The sequence below is a fragment of the Mus caroli genome, unplaced genomic scaffold, assembly GCF_978045245.1.
Source record: "Mus caroli unplaced genomic scaffold, Mus_caroli_1 scaffold_9, whole genome shotgun sequence".
NCBI lineage: Eukaryota > Metazoa > Chordata > Mammalia > Rodentia > Muridae > Mus > Mus caroli.
Window position 1 is genome coordinate 82,963,371 of NW_028227264.1, and position 24,430 is coordinate 82,987,800.

Here is a 24,430-nt window from a genome sequence, read left to right on the forward strand (position 1 = left end):
GGCCATGAGGTCTGGTTTCTGCCCTTGTTCTCTGTTTCTGACAGAGCCTCTGAGAAGCAGCTTCATTGTCAGCCTCACTGCTCTAGGTTCCCCCAGAGCTTGACCACTCACTTCCTCATTTTCCTGTGAGCTCTTTGATGCTTTCCGTGAGTGTTACCAAGCTCTTCTAACGGTTCTTACTGGGAAAGTCATCTGGGTTATGTATTCTGTCCGTAACAGTAAAGACAAACAGGTCGTTTATGGCGTGAGCAGTTACATACTTGAAGACTCCCACCAAAAGCTTCTCTCTCTTTTTTTTAAAGATTTATTTTTATTTATTATTATATGTGAGTACACTGTAGTTGTTTTCAGGCATTCCAGAAGAGGGCGTCAAATCACATTACAGATGGTTGTGAGGCACCATGTGGTTGCTGGGATTTGAACCCAGGATCTTCGGCGCTGAGCCATCTCACTAGCCCAAGGCTTCTCTATCTTGCCTGCCTTGGATGCTTACCATTTCTTATTCTGCTTTTAGCTTTCCCAGTGGTACATAAAAGTGCAGTCTAATGTGATAATCCTCTAGCTGACAAGGTAAAACTAGAGTATGCCTCAAGCCTCAGTCTTGTGCCACTCTCTCAGGACACTGTCCTCCATTATATTCCTTTGTTTTCTAAATTGAGCACATCTCTTCAAACAAAGCTAGTAAGGTTCAGGGAAACTGGCTTTGCCACTTGCTAGTCAGAAATAGTCAATCCTGGAGTAGTGCTTTCTTACATGTGGTTAGGAAGCAGACTAGCAGGCACTTAGCCAAGTTAATCAAAAGACAGAAAGAGAAGATCTAAATTAATAAAATTAGACATAAAGGGGAGGATTACAACAGACACTGAGGACATTAAGAGAATGATAAGACATATTTAACCTGTAAAGTAGTAGGATATAAAGTTAGCCCACAGAAGTCAGCCGTCTTCTTATATACAAATGACAGACATAGTGAAAGTCAGGAAACAGTGTGTTTTATAATAGCTTAAAAAAATATATGTATCTTGGGATAACTCTAACCAAACAAGTGAAAGACTTATACAATAAAAATGTTGAGAGTGAAGAAAAGAAATTGAAGACACCAGAAGATGGAAAGACCACCCATTCTTTTGGATTAATAGTATGAAAATGCCCGTTTTACAAAAGACAATCTTTAGATTCAGTACAATTCCCATCAAAATACCAACACAGTTCTAAGTAGAAATTGAACAAAACAATCTTCAACTGCATATGGAAACACAAAAGCTTAGGGCAGTTAAAATAATCCTGAATAATAAAAGAACTGCCAGATGTAGGTCATCCCAGATACCAAGTTGTAGTACAGAGCTGTAATAATGGCATGGTTGTGGCCTACAAACACACGTTATCAGTGGAATCAAATTGAAGACCCAGATATCACACACACACACACACACACACACACCTACCTGTGGACACCTCGTTTGAACAAAAAGTCAAAAATAGACCCTGGAGAAAAGACAGTATCTTCAGCAAGTGTCGTTGCTAGTCAAGCGATGGATGCATGTAGAAAAATGCAATAGACCCATTCTGTCATCCTGTACAAAACTCAACTACAGAGGAGTCAGGGGCCTCAGCATAAGAGCAGCTTCCCAAATCTGAGAAGTGAAAATAAGAATAGATTTAAACTCATTGGCACAAGAAGGATTTTCTGGACTGGACACTGGTAGCATTGGCCCAGAGACCAGTGATTAATAAATGGAAGTCCATTAGCTGGGAAGCTCAGGGACTGCAAAGGACTCTATCACTGGGGCAGAGTGACAGCTAAAGAACTGGAAAACATCTTTACCAATTAATTGCCAGTCTGATAGAAGGTTAATATCTAAAATACATAAAGACTAAAAATACTGAGCATACAGAAAATATTCCAGTTAAATGGAGAACAGAGCTAAGCAGGGAAAGATGAGGCACAGATGGCTGAGAAACAAAGCAGCACTACATCCTTCGCCGTCGGGGAAATAGAAATTACAACTACTTGAGATTTCATCTAATCCTATTCAGAATGATCAAGATACAAAACAGAAGACAGCTGTTGAGGATGCAGGGAAAGGAGAGCATTCATTCATTGGTGGGAGTGCAAACATGTGCAGCCAATCAGCGTGGTTCCTCAGGATGTCAGGAATCAGTCAACCTCAAGATCCAGCTCTCTGCTCTTGGGAACAAGGACTCTGTATCTTACTGCAGAGATCCCTGCTCATCCACGGTCACTGCCGCTCTGTTCATACTAGCCAGGAAGTGGACACAGCATAGACGTTCCTCAGCAGAAGAATGGATAATGAAGATGGGGACACTTACACAGTGGAATATCGCTCAGCTGTTAAGAAACATAAAATGATGAAATTTGTAGATGGAGCTAGAAAAGAGGTGAGGTAACCCAGACCCTCAGAAGATGAGTATGTGTTCTGTGTCTGAATAACTAAAAGGTCAGGTACCAGGGGGAGGAGGAGGGTCTCCCCAGGAAGGGAAAATAGAATATAGTGTTATATATTGATAAAGAGAAGACTAGAATAGGAGAGAAGCTCGGAGACTGTGGCATCACACAAAAGACCATTACAATTTCCAGCCAGAGGCCGGGCGTGGTGGCACACGCCTTTAATCCCAGCACTTGGGAGGCAGAGGCAGGCGGATTTCTGAGTTCGAGGCCAGCCTGGTCTACAGAGTGAGTTCCAGGACAGCCAGGGCTACACAGAGAAACCCTGTCTCAAAAAACAAAACAAAACAAACAAACAAAAAAAAACCAAAAACAATTTCCAGCCAGAGGGAGTTTCATTAGTGAGATGGGAAAATGGATACAGGATCCCACCCCTAACCAAGAAAATATTTGCTATTGATACCTGCTGGCAAAAGGAAAAAAAAAAAAAAATCAACCACACTCAGGGCCCATGTCCAGGAGCTGTTGGCCAACATAAAACAAATTCCATGTTTTTATATGTGTATGTACTTTTGCCCCCCTCCATACCCCCCCGTTTTTGTTTTATATGGTTTTTGTGGGTTTTTGTTTGTTGTTTTGTATTAATTTGAGTAGGTAGGAAGGCAGAGAGGATCTGCAGAGAACTAGGGAAGGGGAAAAATCAAAATACTGTATGAAAAATTTGGTTTCTTTTTTATTTTTTAAAGATATATTTATTTTATTTATATGACTACACTGTCACTGTCTTCAGACACACCAGGAAAAGGCATCAGATCCCATTACAGATGGTTGTGAGCCACCATGTGGTTGCCAGGAATTGAACCCAGGACCTCTGGAAGAGCAGTTGGTGCTCTTAACTGCTGAGCCATCTCTCCAGCCCCCCAGAATTTGTTTTACTTTAAAAAGAAACTAAAGAAAAATGTATATGAATGTGTATGTAGTTTCAAACCCTTTGGAGGTTTAAATGAAAACATGTGAGGGGCTGGAAAAATGACCCAACAGTTAATAGAGCTTGTTACTTTTTCAGAGGGCCTGTGTTCAGATTTCTACCACTCACAACCATCAGTAACTCCAGCAGAGCCAGTGGCCTCTATGGACACCTGGACACACACACACACACACACACACTCTTAAATGTATAATCCCATTCATTATCTTACTTACTATTTAGTCTCCCTGGAGTTTAGAGGAGTTGGAGTTTAGAGGAGTTAAAAAATACTTTTAAGTAGCAAAAGACTTCTGTGCTCCTTCCTAACAGAAGAAGAGGAGAGACTGTGTTCTAGTTCTTGGGCTAGATGAGAGAAACTGACAAGAGACAGATAGTAGGTGGCCTGTGGGAATTGGGCTAGGCCAGTGGTTCTTCACCTGCTGAGCTGTGTGCCCCTCCTGTTGTGGTGACCCCCAGCTGTAAAATTATCCTGTTGCTAGTACGTAGCCTGGTTGTGCTGCTTTTTGGAAGCATAATGTAAGAGCTGAGAGCTGCTGTCTAGGAGAGAGGAAGGGTGCTGTTAGCTCGGGGTTCAGAAGCTCCTTTGCATGTCTGCAGTGTTCAGGGAAGCAACTTTGCCCAGGTGTCAGTTGTCCTTAATCTGTGATTCCCTGCTCTGAGCATCAGCAGATGGGATCTTGTCTCCTCAGCAGTTAAGATGAGGATGAATTATTACGTATTTCCCTGGCATTTACACACCATTTTACTAAAGGGGTTTTCATTTTCTTTAAGTGAATAGCTTTTTAAAAGCCAGTAAGTGTGTAAATGTCTGGTATTTGATAGTTCAGGAAAATATTAAAGACTGATTTGAAACTCACAGTGTTGTCAGGAATAGTATTTCTATCTCTTTAAGAATTGGCTTGAAAAGGGACATTAAGTGTTTGGAGAGATGACTCAGATGTTAAGAGCGCTAGGTACTCTTCCAGAGGACCCGTGTTTAATCCAGCAGCACATAACTGCCTATTACGCTGGTTCCAAAAGATCCAACACCTACTTCTGGCCTCAGGCACTGCATTCATGCATTGCACAGACATCCATGTAGGTCCAACGCCCATACACATAGAAGTAATAAATAATAGACTTAGAAATACTGGCTATTGGCATGCTTATGGACAACATACATGGAGAGCAAAGTCTGAATGAAATCTGTGATTCCAATGCTTATTTTCTTTTGTAGGGTTTCTTATATGCATATAGTATTAGTACCATTATTAAGACCACAATGAATCTCTACATGTCCATGCAGAAGCCTATGACCAAAACTTCAGTGAAGGCATTATGCAGGCTCATTGAACTTCTCAAGGTAAGTCAGTGCTGTTTTCCTTTGCCACCAGGACTGGGGACATGACCTCAGCTATAGTAGAATGCTCTTGGCAGGTTTTTTCTGGTTGCATTAGAATACAAACTTGGGAGAAAGTGAACTTAAAATTGAAAAAAAACCTCTGAAGAGCTATCATGCTTGACTAATACAGACGCTACTTTATACAAGGGTGCGTGTTGACAGTCTCAGCTCAGCCTGGCTCACCAGGCTCACTTAATGTGCTCAGATTGGCTTGGCTCCCTGGGGTAATCAGTGCATTAGCTGATTGAAAAAACCAATTTGTGCTTTGGTGGGGATGGTTTTATTGATTGTGTAAAAAAAATTTTGATATATTTGGAATTTGGAGTGTTTATAGAAAATAATCTTTTAGTAGATGTCTTATCTTTTTATTTTACTTTTTTTTTTTAATTTATTTATTCTATGTAAGTACACTGTAGCTGTCTTCAGACACTCCAGAAGAGGGCATCAGATTTTGTTATGGATGGTTGTGAGCCACCATGTGGTTGCTGGGATTTGAACTCAGGACCTTTGGAAGAGCCATCTCACCAGCCCTTTATTTTACTTTTTAAATGACTTTGTTGTTGGTGGTGGTTTTTTGTTTTGTTTTGTGTTTTTTCCAGAGCTAAGGACCAAACCCAGGGCCTTGCTCTTGCTAGGCAAGCGCTCTACCACTGAGCTAAATCCCCAACCCCTTAAATGACTTGACAAGTGCAGGTGCTTAATTTTACTGCAGTTGAATTTTCCAGCATACTGTTTGTGTGTCTCTCTGTATGTGTGTCTTTGTGTCTTTGTGTCTTTGTGTATAGGCGTATGTGCACCTGAGTGTGGAGACCAGAGGTCAACTTCAGATATTGATTCTTTGAAGCTGTGTACTTTGTTGTTTGAGACCAGTGAGGCTCCATGCTCCAGGATCCTATCTGTCTTCTAGGCACTGGGGGATAAGCTGCCATGGCTGCCTGGTGTTTTATGTAGGTGTGGGGAATCAGACTTGGTTCTTCATGCCTGTAAAGCAAGCAGACACTTAAAGACTTCAGTCTTCTCTGCAGCCCCAAGTGGTGGATTTTTGTTGGTTTGTGTGTATGTGTTTGTGTCTGTCTGTGTGTGTTTGTTTTGATTTTACCTTCACACTCCTCTAGTCTCATTTACAAATTCCTTCCTTTCCTAGGGTCCTGAAGGTTTTCTTTAATGATTTTGTATGTAAGTTTTAAGTTAACTTACTTTTATTTCTTTCAGGCAATAGAGCATATGTTCTACAGGAGAAGCATGGTTGTGGCGGATTCGGTGTCACATATAACACAGCACCTTCAACATCAGGCTCTTAGTTCTATTTCTGTAGCCAAGGTATGCAGATTATTATGCATTCAGCATAATTAAGGTATCGTGTTCTGCTGTTTTATCTGTATTTCTTGCCAGATGTGTTATTTCTACAGCGCTGTATCCATTGCATTTTGTAATGTTTACAGTTAGCAGGATTGTAGTCTCTGAAAGTTATCATGCTTGACTAATACAGGGGCTTCTTCATACAAGAGTGCGTGTTGACAGTCTCAGAACTCAGCCTGGCTTACCTTAAATGTGCTCAGATTGGTACTCTCTGATGTAATCAGTGCATTAGCCAACATTCCAGAAAACCATCTAACTCAGCCTAGCCTGTTGTAAGTCCCTGGGCATCCCATGTAACCTACTGAAAACCCCATTAGCAGTTAATCTTAGTAGAGTGAAAGGAAAGGTTTTGACCCCTCAATTTTAGAAATGTTTTCTAGTAAGGTTGATGTTGAATGTGTTTAAAGTAAACCACTATGTTTGCTCTTCCTGTAGTGCTCAGTTAGCGAGGCCACGTTCAGAACACTGGGGGAAGGAGTTTTTCTGTGCTCTCCGGAGCGCTGCCGTAGAGAACAGAGTAGGCACTTTTTTTCCTTTGGAAACTTAACCATGTTAGAATCAAAACTAATAATTATCTGTTTCATCTTTAAGAAAAGAGTAATTTCAGACAAAAAATACAGTGAACAGCGTCTTGATGTGCTATCTGCTCTTGTTTTGGCTGAAAACACCTTAAATGGACCAAGCACAAAACAACGACGACTTATTGTTTCCTTGGCATTGAGTGTTGGCACGCAGATGGTAAGTTTATTGCTCTTATTAAAGGAATCAACATGAAGTCTGAGGTTCACACTTTATTTATTAGTGTAAGAAGCTTGGCCTTGTGGTGATTACATTCGCCTATTTTCCCTTTCTGATAATAGAAAACATTTAAAGATGAAGAACTCTTTCCCCTTCAAGTAGTCATGAAGAAGCTGGATCTTATCAGCGAGCTTAGAGAGCGGTGAGTAGAGCTGATGTGGGATAGCCAAGGGCCTGGGCAGTAGAACAGCTGTTCCCTCCCTCCCTCCCTCCCTCTGTTCTCAGCCCTCCCCACTCCCAGCCTCCATTTACTGAGGGGCCCAGGCTGGTCCTGCAGCACTGAGATAGATCATAGGCCTGTTACCACACTGAGCTTGGGTTCTCTTTGTCACAGCCAGAGTATGAAGAGATCCACAGGACATATTCATTCCTCTCTGTAACTCTTGTAATGTGACCAACAGGAGACTGACTTCAACCTTGTCCTGTCTTAGCTTTGCTTTCACAGAAAGCATAAATCTGGAAGACTTCACATGACACAAAGCAGTTGCCCTTCAGGGTATCTGGCAGATGATGGCAGTATCCATTGTCGGTATTTTAGCAGTGCCACTACTGGGCTTCCCAACTTGCTGCTTTATAGTAAAGTTTTATTCTCTGTGAGACACTTGAAGATCCATGACACACTATATTGTGTAGTTGTATTTGGAGATTACATTTGAATTGCAGTCTCAGAAGATAGTCATTGGGTTGAACTAACGTGGGAAGGCTTCCTGGAGGGACATTGAACATTGAACTTTTGACAAAGTTCAGCTCTTGCATTGAAGCACAGTTTTCATTTCGTCTTTATAATTGTCTTTGCTGTTCTGAGAAGCGGATATATTTGTAGTTTGTGGTGTGTAATTTTCAGTCCTTGAAAGAAGTGTTGAGCCGTCACTGTCAGATACTTGGGGTAATTCTCTTCTGCAAGGCATTACATAGTGATTTGGTAGCAAAGACAATGGCTAGGCTATGTGTGACAGGGTTTTGTGGTCATAGTGGCTTTTTTTTTTTTTAAATACAGGATCTCATTGTATAGTTCTGACTAGCCTGGAACTGGCTACGTAGACCAGGTTAGCCTCCATCTCACAGAATGCTGGTATTTAATATAGATAATTGAGTGCATAAGATTTGGAGGGCTGGAACAGCAAAACAAAAAAGTGAGGGGATGCCAAGGTCTTCTTAAAACTTAATTTTCACTGTGGAGACATGTAAATTATGCACATAATGCAAATATTATTTCAGTTAATATGGAGAAGTTTATTTTAAACATCCATTTAGTATTCTGGGTTTTTCAGCAGTCTTAAATCTAAAACATAAGCAGAATTTTGATAATGAAGAGTATTAAAGTGTTTTGTTGCCTTTGCTAAATTTGAAAAATAACTTATGTTTAATAATGTTGGGTGAAATGATTCAGAGAATGTAAAGTGAGGAAGACAGACCTCTTCCCTTCAGTACTGAAGGCCACCGCTAATTACTCATTGCCTTATATTGTAGAGTCCAAGCACAGTGTGACTGCTGTTTTTTATACTGGCATCGTGCTGTCTTCCCGATTTATTTAGATGATGTATATGAAAATGCTGTCGATGCAGCTAGATTACATGTAAGTACAGAGTAATATAAGAGTAAGTGTCATTTCTAGTGACTTTGTAAGTTTCAAATAGATAATTTGATTTAATAAACCACCCTACAACTGACCTGCAATGATATATTGAACAGTATTATTATGCATATCTAATCTAAGTTCATGTAGTTGGTAGTTAAGTTATCAATTGTTATGAGTAAAATTAGACCTGTTGTGCTCAACCCCGTCGAGGCAGTTAACCACCTAACCCTCTGTACTTGCAGTTTTCCATTCTCAGCTCACTTGATTTGATCTTGCTCAATAATTTTGACACTTACTTCTTGGCAGGCTGCATGTTACTCAGTTTCTCTGTGGAAGTCCGTGCATTTGATGTACGTAGAATAAAAGACTAGTGAGTGTTAGCTTTTCTTCTTTTTCATGTGTGTGCCTATAGCACGGGTTTCAGGTTTTTAGGAAAATAAAGCAGTCATAGAAAGTATTTTTCCTCTAGGTCAGAGTTTTTGTATGTAATTAGCCTTTGCAATTTTATTTAAAATTCTGCCTTTCCTAAACTCAGGTATATTTTAATTTCTTACTAGTACATGTTCAGTGCTTTACGAGACTGTGTGCCTGCCATGATGCATTCAAGGCATTTAGAGTCCCATGAGCTGCTTTTGGATTGCTATGACAAGGAAATTATGGACATTTTAAATGAGGTAAGATTATATTGAAGATTGAAAGTTGAAGAGCAGTGCTTTGGGGTGCTGGAGAGATGACTCAGCGGTTAAGAGCACCTACTGCTCTTCCAGAGGTCCTGAGTTCAATTCCCAGTAACCACATCGTGGCTCACAACTATCTGTAATAAGATCTGATGCCCTCTTCTGGTGTGTCTGAAGACAGCTACAGTGTGCTCATATACATAAAATAAATCTTAAAAATAAAATAAAATAAAAAGAGCAGTGCTTTGGAAGATGTTTCAGAGTGAAGCTGACTTCACTGAGTCAGAAATTATTTAAACAAACCTAGGTGTAACGGTGCGTACTTATAATTCCAGCACTCAGGAGATTGTGAGTTCCAGTCACTGACCCTTTCTCAAGAAAACTCAAACCAGTCACTTATAAATTACTGTGTAAACCAACCGGCTTTTGTTTGGAAGATAGGACTAAACATGAGTAAGCCTCCTAACAGCTTCCTGTTTCAGTTTTGTATAATCATATTCCCTTTTTGCTAGCCCTTCTGGGTTATCAAACCTTGCAAATGATCATGAATATTTTTATTTAAAAATATAGGTAACTGGCTAGCTAGTATTTGGTACTCTGATAGACAAGCAAAGATTACTGTTAACATTGAAATGTCACTGTTAACACAGTGAGTTTTGTGTGTATGTGTTGGCTGTCTGTGCACCTGTGCTATGATGCAAGTGTAGGGGTCAGAGAGCAACCTTGGGTGTCTGTCCTTGTTTTGAGAGAGGATCTCTGTGTGGTTCACCACTGTACAAGCCAGGCCAGCTAATCCTAGAGTTCTGAGGAGTTCTCTCATCTTCCATTTCACTCTAGGATTACAGATCTCTGTAGGACTATCATGCCTGGCTTTAGGGGTCTGATTCTGGGGATTTGAACTTGGGTCTCACACTTGACTAGAAGTGCTTTTAATCTGCTGATCCGTTTCTAAATCCTCATGATTTAAGAATTTTTAAGATTTATTTTATATGTATTTTTCTTGCCTGTATATATGTTTGTGTACCATGTACATGCAGCCCCTGTGATTTTTAATGATAATCATAAGGAAATCTATTTTTCTTTACTGTATATTGCAAGCTCTGGATTTTTTTTTTGCTGCTACTCTTCATAAATTTTATGCTTTGTATTACATATCATGTTCCACATAGTGAGGTTGGCTGTTATTCATGAAAATTAAATTTAAAATATTTATGGAAATAAAGTCTCAGTATTTATCTGTCTCTTGGCTTTAAAAAAATATATAACACTTTTCAAACAAAAATAAAATTTTACCATTGAGGGGTTGGCACCTTAAGTCAAGAAATTTGTTGGTCAGTTTGTCCTCAGTGCACAAGGAGGGTCAAGGGATGCGCGTGTAGGGGTGATCTGCAGTGGGAGCCATCTTGAACAGCTCTGGATTCCCTCTGAACAGCATTTGCTGGATAAGCTGTGTAAGGAGATCGAGAAGGACTTGCGGCTTTCTGTGCATACTCACTTGAAGCTGGATGACCGGAACCCCTTCAAAGTTGGCAGGAAAGACTTGGCGCTCTTTTTCTCTCTGAACCCTATTCGGTTTTTCAATCGATTCATTGATATTCGAGGTGAGTGTTTGCTCTTCTTTGTATGCTTGTCCTGTGTGTCTTCTGACCTGTCATGAGGGTCTTTTGTTCATTCCTTAGCTCTTTCTGTTGTTTCATTTTTATTTCTTAGCAAATTGCTGTGTAGCCCAGGTTGGCCAAGGGCCGCATCTATAGCCCAGGTAGGCCTTAGACTCATGGTTCTGCTACGGCTTCTGAGTACTGGGATGACAGGGGTATCCCACCACACGTAATCCTTGGTTTTGCTGTTACTGTTTTGTTTCGTTTTTTGTTTTTAAATATTTTGAAGGTTTCGCTCTCTAGCTGAGGCTGGTTTTGAACTAGTGTGCTCTTCCTGCCTCAGCCCACTGAGTGTTGATACAACCACCTTATTTTAAAGGAAAACTTTAATTTTAAAATCATATGGTGTTTTTTTCTTTTAACTTCATTTCTCTTTTATCATTCATGAATCAAGCATAGCAATTTGTGGGGTTTGTTTTCTTTTGTTTTTGTAGCTTATGTAACTCACTATCTGGATAAGACTTTCTACAATCTCACAACAGTAGCTCTTCATGATTGGGCCACTTACAGTGAAATGAGAAATCTGGCTACGCAGCGTTATGGGTTGGTTATGACAGAGGCACATCTTCCTAGCCAGACTTTGGAACAGGTATGTGCACAGTGTTTCTGTTATGGTCTTTAACCCTAATCAGTCAGTCAGTCTGTCTGTCTGTCTATCTTTCTACCTGTCTATTAGGCATGTATTTTATGTGTGAGTATTTTGCTTTTATGTGTGTATCTGCACCATGTTAGTGCCTGGTGCATGCAGAGGTCAGAAGAGTGTCAGGTGTCGTGGAACTAGAGTGACAGGATGAACTGTGTGGGTTCTGGATCCAACACCAGGTTCTCTGTAAGAACAAGTACTCTTAACTGCTGAGATGTATCTACATTGCCATAATGTAGTTTTTAAAGAAATGTTTTGTTATATAAACCTCATATTTGTCGAGAGTAAAATATTAGATGGTACTAATGGGCTTTACAGTATAATGTATCAATGTCATCCTGGGTATAACGAGTTCTGCTGAGAATGTGAAATACATGCATGTGTACACACACACACACTCTTCAGGAATGTGCTAAGATAGTGAGATGACTTTACAGAATTCTAAAAGATATATGCAAAGCTGGATTTGAAATGGGCATAGAACGTGAACTTTACTACATCAGGAAGACAGCTCTCTGTATAAAGAAGCATTTGGTTTTGCTAATTAGCTGATTTGTAATATGTGAGTATTTTATGAATGTAGCAATTTAGGCTCTCAGTTATTTTTTAAGTATTTCTTTTAAAAATAATGTAGTTAATACTTAAAAACCATTTATTCTGTCCCAAAATTTGAGGATCATAATACCTATTGTACATACCTGTTGATCATAGTACCTGAGGAACAATAATACCTGTTATTTTTATGGACTGTTTCCAGGGTCATTTTGTGTGTCCTTTTATTCATTTATTTAAATATTTAGTATATGTTTAGAGAGCACTGGATAATCAACTGTGTTTTAGGATTCAGTTCATATGCTTATAGCCTCAGGGGAGATAAAACTGTACGTGAAGAAACTTTTAGGGTAGAATATAGTAAAAGGTACAATATTTATGTGTATTGTGATGAGACTTTGAGTACTAGTTAGAAAAAGCTTTAGAATAATCTGTGGTTTACTAAACACGGAGAATTAGGGAAGCATGTGGAGAATAGAGGATCGTAATGGAGTTAAAGGGCTCAGGGCCTGATGAGGAAGTTCAGCACCAGAAGGAAGCACTTGCTTTCCTTGCAGAGGACCTGCATTCCCAGCACCCACATGTTCCATGGGCTCCAGCAGCCTCTTCTGACCAAGCACACAGTGGTGCACAGACGTATATGTAGGCAAAATACCCATACACGTTAAAATACACACACACACACACACGCACAGAAAGGCAGAGGCAAGAGTTCTAGGACAGCCAGGGCTACACAGAGAAACCCTGCCTTAAAAACCAAAAATATATGTTTATATTATACATACGTATTTATGTGTGTTAAATATGTGTGTGTGTGTATGTATGTGTGTGTATATATGCATACACACACACACACATATATAAACTGGACGGGGGGGCTGAAGATGTGGCTCAGCAGTTATGAGCATGTAGTGCTCTTGCGGAGGACCTGAGTTCAGTCTCCAGCACCTACATCAGAAGGCTCCCAGCTGCCTTTAAGTCTCCTTCCCGCAGGTGATCTCATACCTTTGTTTGTACACACCCACATTTTCATATAATTAAAAACATAAAACCAAATTTAAAAGGGATTTGGTATAGTCAAAAGAAGTATAAACCATTGAAATTAGAGTTTCTAAAATTCCAGTGTTCTCTCTCTGCCTAGTTGTTTGATCTTAAAAAACTCCATTAGCTTCATTTTCTTCACTTCTGGTGTTTACAAGAATAATACCTACAGAAGTGGATGCTCACAGTCAGTTGTTGGATGGAACACAGGGCTCCCAATGGAGGAGCTAGAGAAAGTAATCAAGGAGCTGAAGGGGTCTGCAACCCTATAGGTGGAACAACAACATGAACTAACCAGTACCCCCGGAGCTCGTGTCTCTAGCAGAAGATGGCCTAGTTGGCCATCAGTGGAAAGAGAGGCCCATTGGTCGTGCAAACTTTATATGCCTCAGTACGGGGGAACCGCCAGGGCCAAGAAGTGGGAGTGGGTGGGTAGGGGAGCAGTTGGGGAGAGGGTATAGGGGACTTTCGGGATAACATTTGAAATGTAAATGAAGTAAATACCTAATAAAAAATTGGGGAAAAAAAAGAAAAGCAAAAAAAAAAAAAAGAAGAAGAATAGCTACTGTTTCTGAGAATTACATGTGAAGAACAGTTCTTGTTTAATTTCGTGAAAGTAGTATACATTGTTGCAGATGTTCTTATGTCTTTTAAGTACTTTCTGGAGTATAGTCATTAGTTTACTTTGTAAAGAAATTGAGGAGACATTGAGAGATGGTCAGGAAACAGTTGTGACACTGGGTCTTGTGATTTAAGTTGTGTCTGTTCAGGTAGTAGGGATAAAATACAAAGCAGCCAGGCATTCTCAAGGAGGTGATTCTGGCTGTATAAGTGGGGAGGATCTTGGACTTTTAGTGGTGCTTCTGTGTAGTTTTTAAAAAGAATGTAGATTGTTGGTCAGCAGTGTATCAGTAAGGTGTGTTGTGTTGGTACACATGTGGCTGATGATGCTTAACTAATGGTCTTGGGGTTTCTGTGTGGATTTTGTTACAGGGACTCGATGTCCTGGAAATTATGAGAAACATTCACATATTTGTCTCAAGATACCTCTATAATCTCAATAACCAGGTAGGTGAGTGGATTTAGGAGGCGATTTTATTTATTGTTTTGTGGGGTTTTGGTTTTTGTTTTGTTTTGTTTTGGTTTTGGTTTTTCAAGACAGGGTTTCTCTGTATTGCCCTGGCTGTCCTGGTACTCACTCTGTAGACCAGGCTGGCCTGGAACTCAGAAATCCACCTGCCTCTGCCTCCCAAGTGCTGGGATTAAAGGCGTGCGCCACCATGCCTGGATGTTTTGTGTTTTTAAGGAAGGATTTCACTCTGTAGTCCTGACTGCCCTAGAATTTACATGTAGCCTCCAGAGTGTTAGGATTATAGTGGTATACTACCATGCCCAACTCGGCTAAAGCTGTAAATGGGAATGGCTTTATTAATAGGACAGCCAAAAGACTAGGAATTGACTTTTCAAAGGTGAAAATAAATAAAATGTGTAAAACAGAATAATTGCTTAAAGATTTACAGTGTAGCTTTGGCTAGCCTGGAACTCGCTGCATACACCAGGCTGGCCTTGAACTCACAGAGACTTGCTTGCCAGGCCCTGGGACTATGAAGGAGTGCACCACCACAACTGCAGTTGTTTAGACACCTGGCTATTGTTTGCTCCAGTGTGGTGGTGTCATCTTCTTAAATGGCTTTTCAATAGGTTATCCTTAATGAAACAGATTTCTAAACTGTCTGGATTATTCAACAGTGTTTGGAATTGGCTCTAATTGTTCATAAATACGTTTGCATTGCAGATTTTTATTGAACGGACAAGCAACAATAAACACTTGAATACTATTAATATTCGACATATTGCTAATTCAATTCGAACACATGGGACAGGGATTATGAATACAACAGTAAGCATCTTTTTGTAGGTTTGGTGGGTAATAGACTTGTCAAATGTAGTAATTTGGAAGATGAGTTTTACAGACTATTTTGGTAAGCATAAATTGCTTCCTGTTTATATCATGCCTGAATTTCCATCTTTCCTGATGGCACAAATAAATATATCTCTTGTTACCACTGTGTTGGATGAGGGGGCACTATGGCGGAAAAAGCAGTGTATGACCTCTTAACCGTCTGCACCATAGTTGTTAGCAGTGGAGTCAGTACATTGTATGTGCCTGTTGGTCTCTTATGCTCTCTGAAAATGACTTTGGAATTGAGTCATTGGACTGGCTTATAAACTGTATTTATAAACTATATAATACTTGAATCTTAGCTCATATCTCATTCTTCTGAAGATTTGTGAATCTGGGTTGGCCCTTTATATAGTCATTCTCAAAAGTACCTGCAATTCACCTTTAGAAGTTATGGCAGCTGAAATGTAAAGATTTGATAATACATGTTGAAGTTGTCTGCCACTCTGCTGGAAAAGGAAGACAAAGACCTCTAGCACTGGAACAGGTATATTGCCTTGTGTGCAAAAGGCTTCAGAGCCATATAGATAGATGAGTATTTGTTCATACCTTCCTCCAGCATTCTGTTCCTTACATAATGTCCTTCCAGCCTTGCAGATTAGTAATAAGGCATCTTACTGACAGAGGTGCAGGGAAAATGAGTATTTAAGCCATTTAAAAAGTATGTAAGAGAATTCTAGAAATTTCTATGACTTGGGGGATCAAATAAACTATTTAAACATTTCAGCTCCAATAGTAATTGAACTTTATAAATAGTACTTTTAGATCACTTACTCTGTAACATTTACTTGGAAATTCATACTAACTTTTTATTTTTTAATTTTATAGGTTAATTTCACCTACCAGTTTTTGAAAAAGAAGTTCTATATATTTAGTCAGTTTATGTATGATGAACATATCAAATCCAGATTGATTAAAGATATTCGGTTTTTCAGGGAGACCAAGGACCAAAATGATCACAAGGTATGCTATGTATTCTTAGGAGCCTGAGTTCTGACTCCCTTCTTGGAATGACAGAGGTTTATGCTGGACTTTGGTACTTGACGTCTCTGTGGGTGTAGTGCTTGCATGTGTCTCCTGTGTCTGGCCACTTTCTCCTGTATATTTCTTATGTCTCTATAGGCTTAAGCATAGAATGGAATATGAAATGATCATTGTAGCTTAGATTATTTATTTATTTATTATTATGTTATTTACAATAACATACACACCAAAACATGCTGGTGTTGAAGCACTTACACAGTGTCAGGTGCATCTGCTATCCCATAATGTCTTTTCCCAGCTCCTTGCCTGGAGGCAGGAGCTTTAGTGAGCAGTGTAGTATAGGGCCCTTCCTAACCCTTCACAGTAGACATGTGTGTCTTCACACACTTACACAGTGCTGCTTTTTATTGCAAAATAGAGCAGTATTGGTTTATATTTTGTGCTTGATGTCTGTACATATCCCTGCCTAGTAGTTTTTTAAGAGTTAATCATAAAGGGAACTTGTTTAATCCCCAGCTAACTCGTGGGTATTTTAGTTTTCTCATCTTCTGTTCTTATGAACAGAGCTACAGATAACATATCTAATTGGAGACCATTTCTGAAAGAAAATATCCTTGAAAAGACATTTCTAAAATACTGGATGAGAATGAGAGCTTCAGATTTCTGGCACATGCTGTCTAACACTCTGGAAACACTACACAATTGTTTCCTACCAGTAGTTTGTAGGAATGCGGTTTTATTATATTGGGCTGGAGATGTAGCTTCTTGGAAGTGGGCTTTTCTGCTGTGCCAAAGGCCCCAGGTTCATTCCCCAGTACCATAAGGAAAACAGCAGTAACCCTGAAATAAACAAAAGCAATGGATGCTGCCTTCATAAAGAGAATTCCATTCCTCTTTGCCCTCCCTGTGCAGTTTCCCTTTGTGAAGTAGAGAGCTGTGGAGCTGTAGGAAGTAACTAGTGCAGGGGCAGTGACTGTGAACATGAAGAGCACACACACTCACATGGTTCTGGACCTGTTTGCTGGCTATAGAACTACTTGGATCACACTTCGGACTCATCTGGCCATAGCCTTGGTGTATAATAGACCTCAGGGTATTACATTGTAGAAAAATAACTGAGACGGAGTACAGTCATCAGTAGAGAGGTGTACTCGATGTCTTTTTACTGGGATGGAAGTTATGAGGAAGCATGCTGCTATAGAGAATTGCTGTCCTCGATACAGATGAACAGTTCCCTAATTCCATTAGCCAGAATGTATAAAAGCTTTTTCTAAATTGATGATGTCGACTAGAAATTTTGTTGTGTTTTATGTTTTTGAGACAGGGTCTCCTGTGAGGCTAGCCTCGAAGGGGGTCTGGAACTTTCTTTCTTCCTGATTTCACCTCTCAAATGCTGGGATCCTAAGTTTGTGCCAATAAGCTGAACATTTCAAGCAGTTTATATATTTGTATGGAAGGAATGTGTTTATAAAGTCTTTGTCAACAAGCCTATAGAAACTTGGTTACATATCAGGAACAAGTCCATCTAGGGGTCTTAGTTCTTTTCAGTCTGATAGAGTGGTTAGGTGATCAGAATGGTGGTGCGGATGAGCTGGCGTTAGTCCTCTAGCTAGTACCAAAACAGCAGCCACAAAAGCATTGGCCTGGAGCACCAGTGGGCTTGCTGCTGCCGGGAAACAGACTGGGCATTAATTGACCTTGAATGCCAAAAAAGGTTTTATTATATAGATTTGTCATTAGACTTGATTTTTAAATAATAATGAGATACAAAATTAGAAAGGAAGTGATTCTGGCATCAGTTTAGTAAGAATTTTATATTTTAAGGGCCTAAAAATACTTTTGAATTTATCTCTTTAGTATCCTTTTGATAGAGCAGAAAAATTCAATCGTGGCATAAGAAAACTTGGAATCACACCAGAGGGACAGAGCTACCTTGACCAGTTCAGGCAGCTCATCAGCCAGATTGGTAAGTCGCTTCCACGGGTCAGGAAGTACAGGTGCCAGGATCATGGGCACCGTGTGTATGAGATGGCTCTTGGAGTGTGTGAATACCTCTACTTGACTTCAGCCCACTTACTGAGCTGTTGTGTAGAAACTAGATAAGTGCTTAAGTAAAATTGGTTAAAACAAAATAAGACACTGACTTAATAACTACCCCCAGAATTAACATTCAGAGTTAAGAGTTAACTGGTAAGTAAAGGTTAGTAGATTAGTAGGTTTCATGTAAATTTTATTACAGTTTAGATACTGAATGATGTCATTTTGTACGTGTGTAGGATTTGTGTTTTAGAAGCAGACTTGACTTCTGAAACCCAGTACATAATTTTTCCAAAGAAGAATTACTCTAAAGCTCAGTGCTCTCCAAGCTGTTCACATGTGAAATGCCTGGGAATGCCTGCCGTCACAGCAAGCATTCCTGTGAAATAGGCACAGAACCACTTTTAAAGGATCCAGAGAGAATCTTAGAAACAAATGCTGCTGTTGACACTCCAGCCACCAGACCAGCATATGACAAGTCCTTTCGATTCATACCTGTCTGCTGAAGTAGAAACTACTGACATTTACTGAGCATGACTTTGTATATGCATATATATACACGTACATGCACATAGGTACATACACAGTATGTAAAGTATTATTTCTATTCACTTATCCTGAAGGATTTAATTATAACAAATAAAAGTGTTAGATGCTGATGATATGACAATAAATGGAGTCTGTCTTTTAGAGTTTAAGATGAGGAGGCTGACATACAAGTAATGTATCCAATTTGATCTAGGCCAAAGCTGACAAATGGTAGAGTCTGGAGTTGAACTTCAGTAGCCTGACTAGGGTTTTTGCTCTTAACTGTTATTCTCAGCTAGCCTCTTACATTTTAATCAGTCAATATTAATTGAAACAGTCAAACTAGGTATTTCATTTTTAAAAGATGCATGTTACATATTTTTTTAAAAGCCTGAACAATTGAAATAGTCTTTAAAGTAGATCATGAATAATTTTTGTTGTATAGCATTAATATCAGAGCTGTAATGCTTGTAAAAAAATTACTGTTACCTTTTTATTTGGCCTATTATTTTCTTCCAAATAATTTTAGTTCCATTATATATCAAATTCCTATTGTGATCCAAGACATGTTTGCTCTAGGGATGGGATAGAGAAGAAGTCAGAGGTCATATGCAGTGGATTCTTATTTTAGCTGGGGAGAGAGGCAGACAAATGCCCATTAATAAGTTCTGGATAAAATGTAATGAGGCTGAGCAGTCCTGTGTAATGATATTCAGGAAGACTTCCAGGGAAGTGACGTTGAGTAGGGACGTTAATAATGGGACAGAATAAACCTTGTATGCAACTGGGGAAAGAAAATCCTATACAGGCAGGCAGCTGGAAGTGTAAAAACCTTGAGTCTCCTTGGCATTTTTTGAGGAATAGTCTAGAATAGGCCTAGAGTGAAGCTAATGAATACCTGACTAGCAAGACACAATGGAACAGCAACCCTGAGCAGGGTCATACAGGGCTGTGGTGACAGATGGAGAATGGATGCCATCCTGATAGGGAACTATTGTAGTTTTCAGGAAGGACATGACAGCCCGTCTGAATGTATGAGATCCAGGATTTGATGAGGTGGAGGGGTACTGTGGGTTCTGACATTGTAATGGGAAGTCAAGTCAGCCATGGCATATCACAGTGGTCTAGGCAGGAGACTTGGAATGTGGAATTTGGTGAGGCTGGTTTTGATCCTCCTCTTCTTATTATGCCCACTGACCTGGGAATTGAACCCAGGTCCTCTCACTAGATGGCATGCCACCATATCTTCAGCCAGATTCTGGCTGTTTTCAAGGAAGAGCTGGTGTAATTGTCCACTAATTCTGTATGAGATGTGAAAGAGAGGAAGGAGCCAGGGTGAAGTGAGGGGTGGTGAGGTCAGGGGTGAGGTCAGGGCATTGGACCCAAGCAAATGAAGGGACAGAACTGCTAGTTCTGAAGTAGGCAATGTAGTAGGGGATAAAAAAGATCCTTAGACTTGGGTGTGATTAATATTTTTAATTTGTCTTTGATATATAGGTATGAGTACTGGATAAAAGTCTAGAGATCAGAGGAGTCCAGGCTAGAGAGACAAATTTGGGATGTACCAAGTAAAGATTCCCTGACACTACTTTAGAGTGAGTGTGTGATTGTGTGTGTGAAATTTTACTATAATTTTAAAATGTTTGACCATTTTAATGAAGCTAGCAATTCTAATTTATCAGTTAAATTACATTTATCTTAAAATGTTTATATCTAAATCTAACTTTTAAATGCATAAATCTAACTTTTTTGGAATAGAAACTAAAAATATAGTAGAATATTTTGGTATTTAGGATTGGAGACTTCTCAGTTGACTACATGATATAACTTGTTATGATGTCAGAATTGCTCATATAAAGATGTGTTTTTTTGTGTGTGATTTTTGAAGGTAATGCTATGGGCTATATACGCATGATAAGATCTGGTGGTCTTCATTGTAGCAGCAATGCCATTAGGTATGGATTCAAACATAATTTCTACCTTTTTTGTGTAATTTAATCTTTCATGATACTATAGAGAAGGTATTTGTCCTTGTTCAATACAATTTGAAGCTGTGGATCTCTTGTTACTGCCCAGACCTCTGCCCCTTATGTGTACTCAGTTAATCTGTTTTCTTCCTAATGAAGAAGAAAATGTTAATCCCAACATCCGAGGAACTTTTTTCTCTTATATTAACATTATATTATGGGGCTAGAGAAATGGTTCAGCAGTTATTCCTTCAGGGTACTTGGGTCCATTCCCAGCACCAGTATGACTGTGAACAACTGGCTGTCACTCCAGTTCCAGGGGATCCAGCGTCTTCTTTTCGCCTCCACAGGCAAAGACACACAGGCAGACAAGCACTGATACACATAAAATAGAAATGAATAAATCTGTAAAAAAATTTTTTTAAAGAAGTGTGTTGTATATATATATATAAATGTATATAAGACTATTTTTGAAACCATTTCTTTTAAGGTTACAGTAGATTGATACTTTATCAGAATAACTAATGAATGTAAAGATTGCATTTTGAATATCAGGATGTGATCTCGTATAAAATTTTATTTGGAACTAAAGTGATATTAACAACATTACATGCTAAGGTTTTCCTGAGTTCATACTCAATCAACTCTTGGTGTTCTGTAGTACTTTGATATGTTTTGGTTGCATACATTTTACTTGTCCTGATGAATTCCTTCTCTCACGTAGATTCGTGCCGGATCTTGAAGACATTGTGAGTTTTGAAGAGCTCGTGAAAGAAGAAGGGCTTGCAGAAGAAACACTTAGAGCAGCCAGGTAACCTGATGAGTGGGAAGTGAAAGCTTACTTACACCAGACAAGACCAGAAGGCACTGAAAATATATATGGCAGTGTTTTGTAGTCTACTTAGCAGATGCACTGTTTTTAAAAAGACTACAGTATTCTAAGACTTTCCAACTTAACCAGAAAGTGGTCTTCTGAAACCTGCTCTCCACATGCAGCGTGTTCTTTCTGAAGTGAGTGAGTGACCTTGGTGATACTTAAAACCGTATTTGTAAAATAAGTCAGGCAGTGATGAAGTCATGGATCTGTGGCTAAGAGCACTTGTTGCTATTGTAGAGGACTTCAGTTCCCAGCGGCCATGTGGTGACTAAAATGTTACTTTTACAGAAGAGTTGAGTATACTGATGGTCCCTGATTTAAGTTAAATGATTTTAATAATGATATTATAAAAATGATAAGCATACGATTGAAGCCATATTTCTTGATTTTTAATTTAGTTCTTTTTCCAAGCAAGCAATATTCCCTCTGATTATAGTGATGCTGGGCAGGTGTAACAGGGAGCAGTTTCCAGCCAGCTGGGAGGTTTCTGCTCTGTGGCTAAGCTTTTCACATGGCCAGCTTACTAGGATGTAACCATGTCCCAGGATGAAGAGCACCTGTAGTTACATCATGGGAATCTCAAAGAACCTTCTGTGGTGGGGCTTGAGAACAGTAGTGGTTGTGCTTAACTCCCCAGACAGTGCGGCTGCTGTTCTGAAGACTGTAAGACGCTCAGCTCCTAAAGGAGGCCCAGGTCAAGGGTAAGCAGGTGCTGAGAAGCACGAGTGAGGAGGTTTAAGTAAGCAGAATGGAATTACAGAGAACATGGATTCTCAGGAACAGAAACTCAGCCAACAAGTGTTATGGACCAGATGCTTACTGCCAAACCTAAAGTCAAGCCTCAGAGTCCACATGCTGAAGGGAGGAAAGTCCTGCAGTTGTTCTCTGATCTCAGCATTTGCGTACACAAGCACGTGGATGCACACCCACCCACATACATGCTCTCACACTAGTGTTCTAATAAAATGTCTGATGCCATGGCTCAGCAAGTAACCTGAGCTTCACCCTCAGAACCTTGTCTTCTGACTTGCACTCCCGTGTGTGCTCATGTGTGTGGCACACACACAGTCATACACATGGATGTGCATGAAAACAGTACATGCAGAAAAGTAATACAGACTGCTCTTTAAGCCCTAGGATGCTCTATTCTATTCTAGGGACTAAGTTCATTAACTAATACTGACTCGTTTCTGCTCATTCTAAAGTTCAAGGAAATTTTGTGCTGTTTCCTGAGTTGGAGTGGCATTGCATAACCTAATGAGAGACATGGATTTTTAAAACAGCCGTACCTTTAAAATGAGCGCAAAGAATATTTTATTTTTGATATTTTGTAGGCATTTGGACTCAGTCCTCAGTGATCATACACGGAACTCTGCTGAAGGTACAGAATATTTCAAAATGCTTGTAGATGTTTTTGCTCCAGAATTTCGAAGGCCAAAGAATATACATCTCCGAAATTTCTATATCATTGTTCCTCCTCTTGTGAGTATTCTCAAAACTAGAAGTGAGTTATTGATGGGTGTTAATACAGATTCAGTTTCCATAAAGCATGGTGTTTATTTTTGCCTCCTGGCTGTCAGTGAAAGTATGGTGTCAGGGTGTGTTCTAGAGCTTGGGCTTGCTGTCTGTACTGCAGGGTTAGAGTTGGCAGGCTCTCACTAGCCATGGCAAGAGAGACCCTGGGGACTGTCAGTTCCTGGAGTAGATGCACATAGGATGTGTGCCATAGGATCATGTTAACTGTGTAATGCAAATTAATTTACTATAACACCATCTGTTCCAACATAGCTTTTAAGAGCTTATTTTTTTGGTATAACTTCTCTTTTCAGTTGTAAGTACTAGCACCTGAAATAAATTTTGTAGTGCTTTCTCCTAAAATACGTTTTCTTTACTAATCTCACAGTTGCTGTCTTTAGCTCAAGTTATCAAAACTTACATTATAAAAGCAATTATAGCAGTGAGAGAAATGGTTTATATTAACAAAAAAATGTTTTTAGATTTCTATACTACATCTTTTACATTTTTAGTGGATATCTTACAATCTGAACATCCCACAGGCATACGTTAGCTTTGGATTACATCTGACTTGGATTAGGAGTAGGTTTTCACAGGTTGGGATATGAATTACTCCATGGAGTACTGGCCTAGCATGCATGAGTTCCTGGGCTCTGTCTTCAGCACTGTATACCCTGGATATGGTGTTCCGCTCTTATAACCTCAAAGTTATCCCTGGCTAGCCTAGACTATATTGGGTGGTGTCTTAACAATGACAACAAAAGCTGCTGGAGAGATCGGTCAATAGTTATATGTACTGGCTGCTTTTCCAGAGGAGCCAGGTTTAATTTCTAGCACCTGCATGGAGGCTCACGACTGTCTGTATCTACAGTCTCAGGGAATCTGACACCCTCTTCTCACTTCTGGGGCACAGCATACATATGGTGTACACATACACAAGCAAACATTTATCCATCCATACATCCATACATACATACACACATAAGCAAACATGCATATACACAAAAGCAAAAAAATTTAAAATGCTTAAAATAATAAAAGCCCTTTCCCTGCTCGCTAATAATAACAACATAGTCTACTGGTATCAGCACCGATTAGAGACTGTTAGGTCGTTATCCACTGCCACCACTTTTCTCGTCATCTGTTACTTACTGTTAGCTTTGTAACTGATGTGGCAGAGATGCTCATGCACGGCTGCTGAGTGTTCCGGCTGAAGCTGTCGGTTATTTGGTGATACTGTATGAACTTGAATTCTCCCCACATTTCTTTAACTTAGAGATCATTATATTCAGGCCATGGTGGGGACTGGGAAAGCATTGATGAGCTTTGTGAAGTCTGGATTTATAGAAAATCAGTCATGTAATAGACTAAATAAGTGCAGCACACAGACATAGTGTGCTATTTTTTATGCTTTGTAGTCTAAATCTTGAGGGGGGTAAATATAAATGAGCTGCCAAAAAAGATTGCAATGGATGT

At 39.6% G+C, this 24,430-nt stretch overlaps 1 protein-coding gene across 1 annotated transcript in view; it reads left to right on the forward strand.

The window, feature by feature from the left end:
- Nucleotides 1-24,430, forward strand: part of Washc4 (WASH complex subunit 4) — a 51,975-nt gene that overhangs the window by 21,165 nt on the left and 6,380 nt on the right. The window contains exons 15-29 of the mRNA XM_021175190.3: nucleotides 4,612-4,737; nucleotides 5,989-6,096; nucleotides 6,727-6,873; nucleotides 6,996-7,075; nucleotides 8,404-8,509; nucleotides 9,070-9,186; nucleotides 10,622-10,790; nucleotides 11,282-11,436; nucleotides 14,077-14,151; nucleotides 14,879-14,983; nucleotides 15,875-16,009; nucleotides 17,888-17,996; nucleotides 20,484-20,550; nucleotides 21,287-21,373; nucleotides 22,774-22,921. Of these exons, the coding sequence (XP_021030849.1) occupies nucleotides 4,612-4,737; nucleotides 5,989-6,096; nucleotides 6,727-6,873; nucleotides 6,996-7,075; nucleotides 8,404-8,509; nucleotides 9,070-9,186; nucleotides 10,622-10,790; nucleotides 11,282-11,436; nucleotides 14,077-14,151; nucleotides 14,879-14,983; nucleotides 15,875-16,009; nucleotides 17,888-17,996; nucleotides 20,484-20,550; nucleotides 21,287-21,373; nucleotides 22,774-22,921 (1,734 nt within the window). The remainder of the gene's footprint in view (nucleotides 1-4,611; nucleotides 4,738-5,988; nucleotides 6,097-6,726; nucleotides 6,874-6,995; nucleotides 7,076-8,403; nucleotides 8,510-9,069; nucleotides 9,187-10,621; nucleotides 10,791-11,281; nucleotides 11,437-14,076; nucleotides 14,152-14,878; nucleotides 14,984-15,874; nucleotides 16,010-17,887; nucleotides 17,997-20,483; nucleotides 20,551-21,286; nucleotides 21,374-22,773; nucleotides 22,922-24,430) is intronic.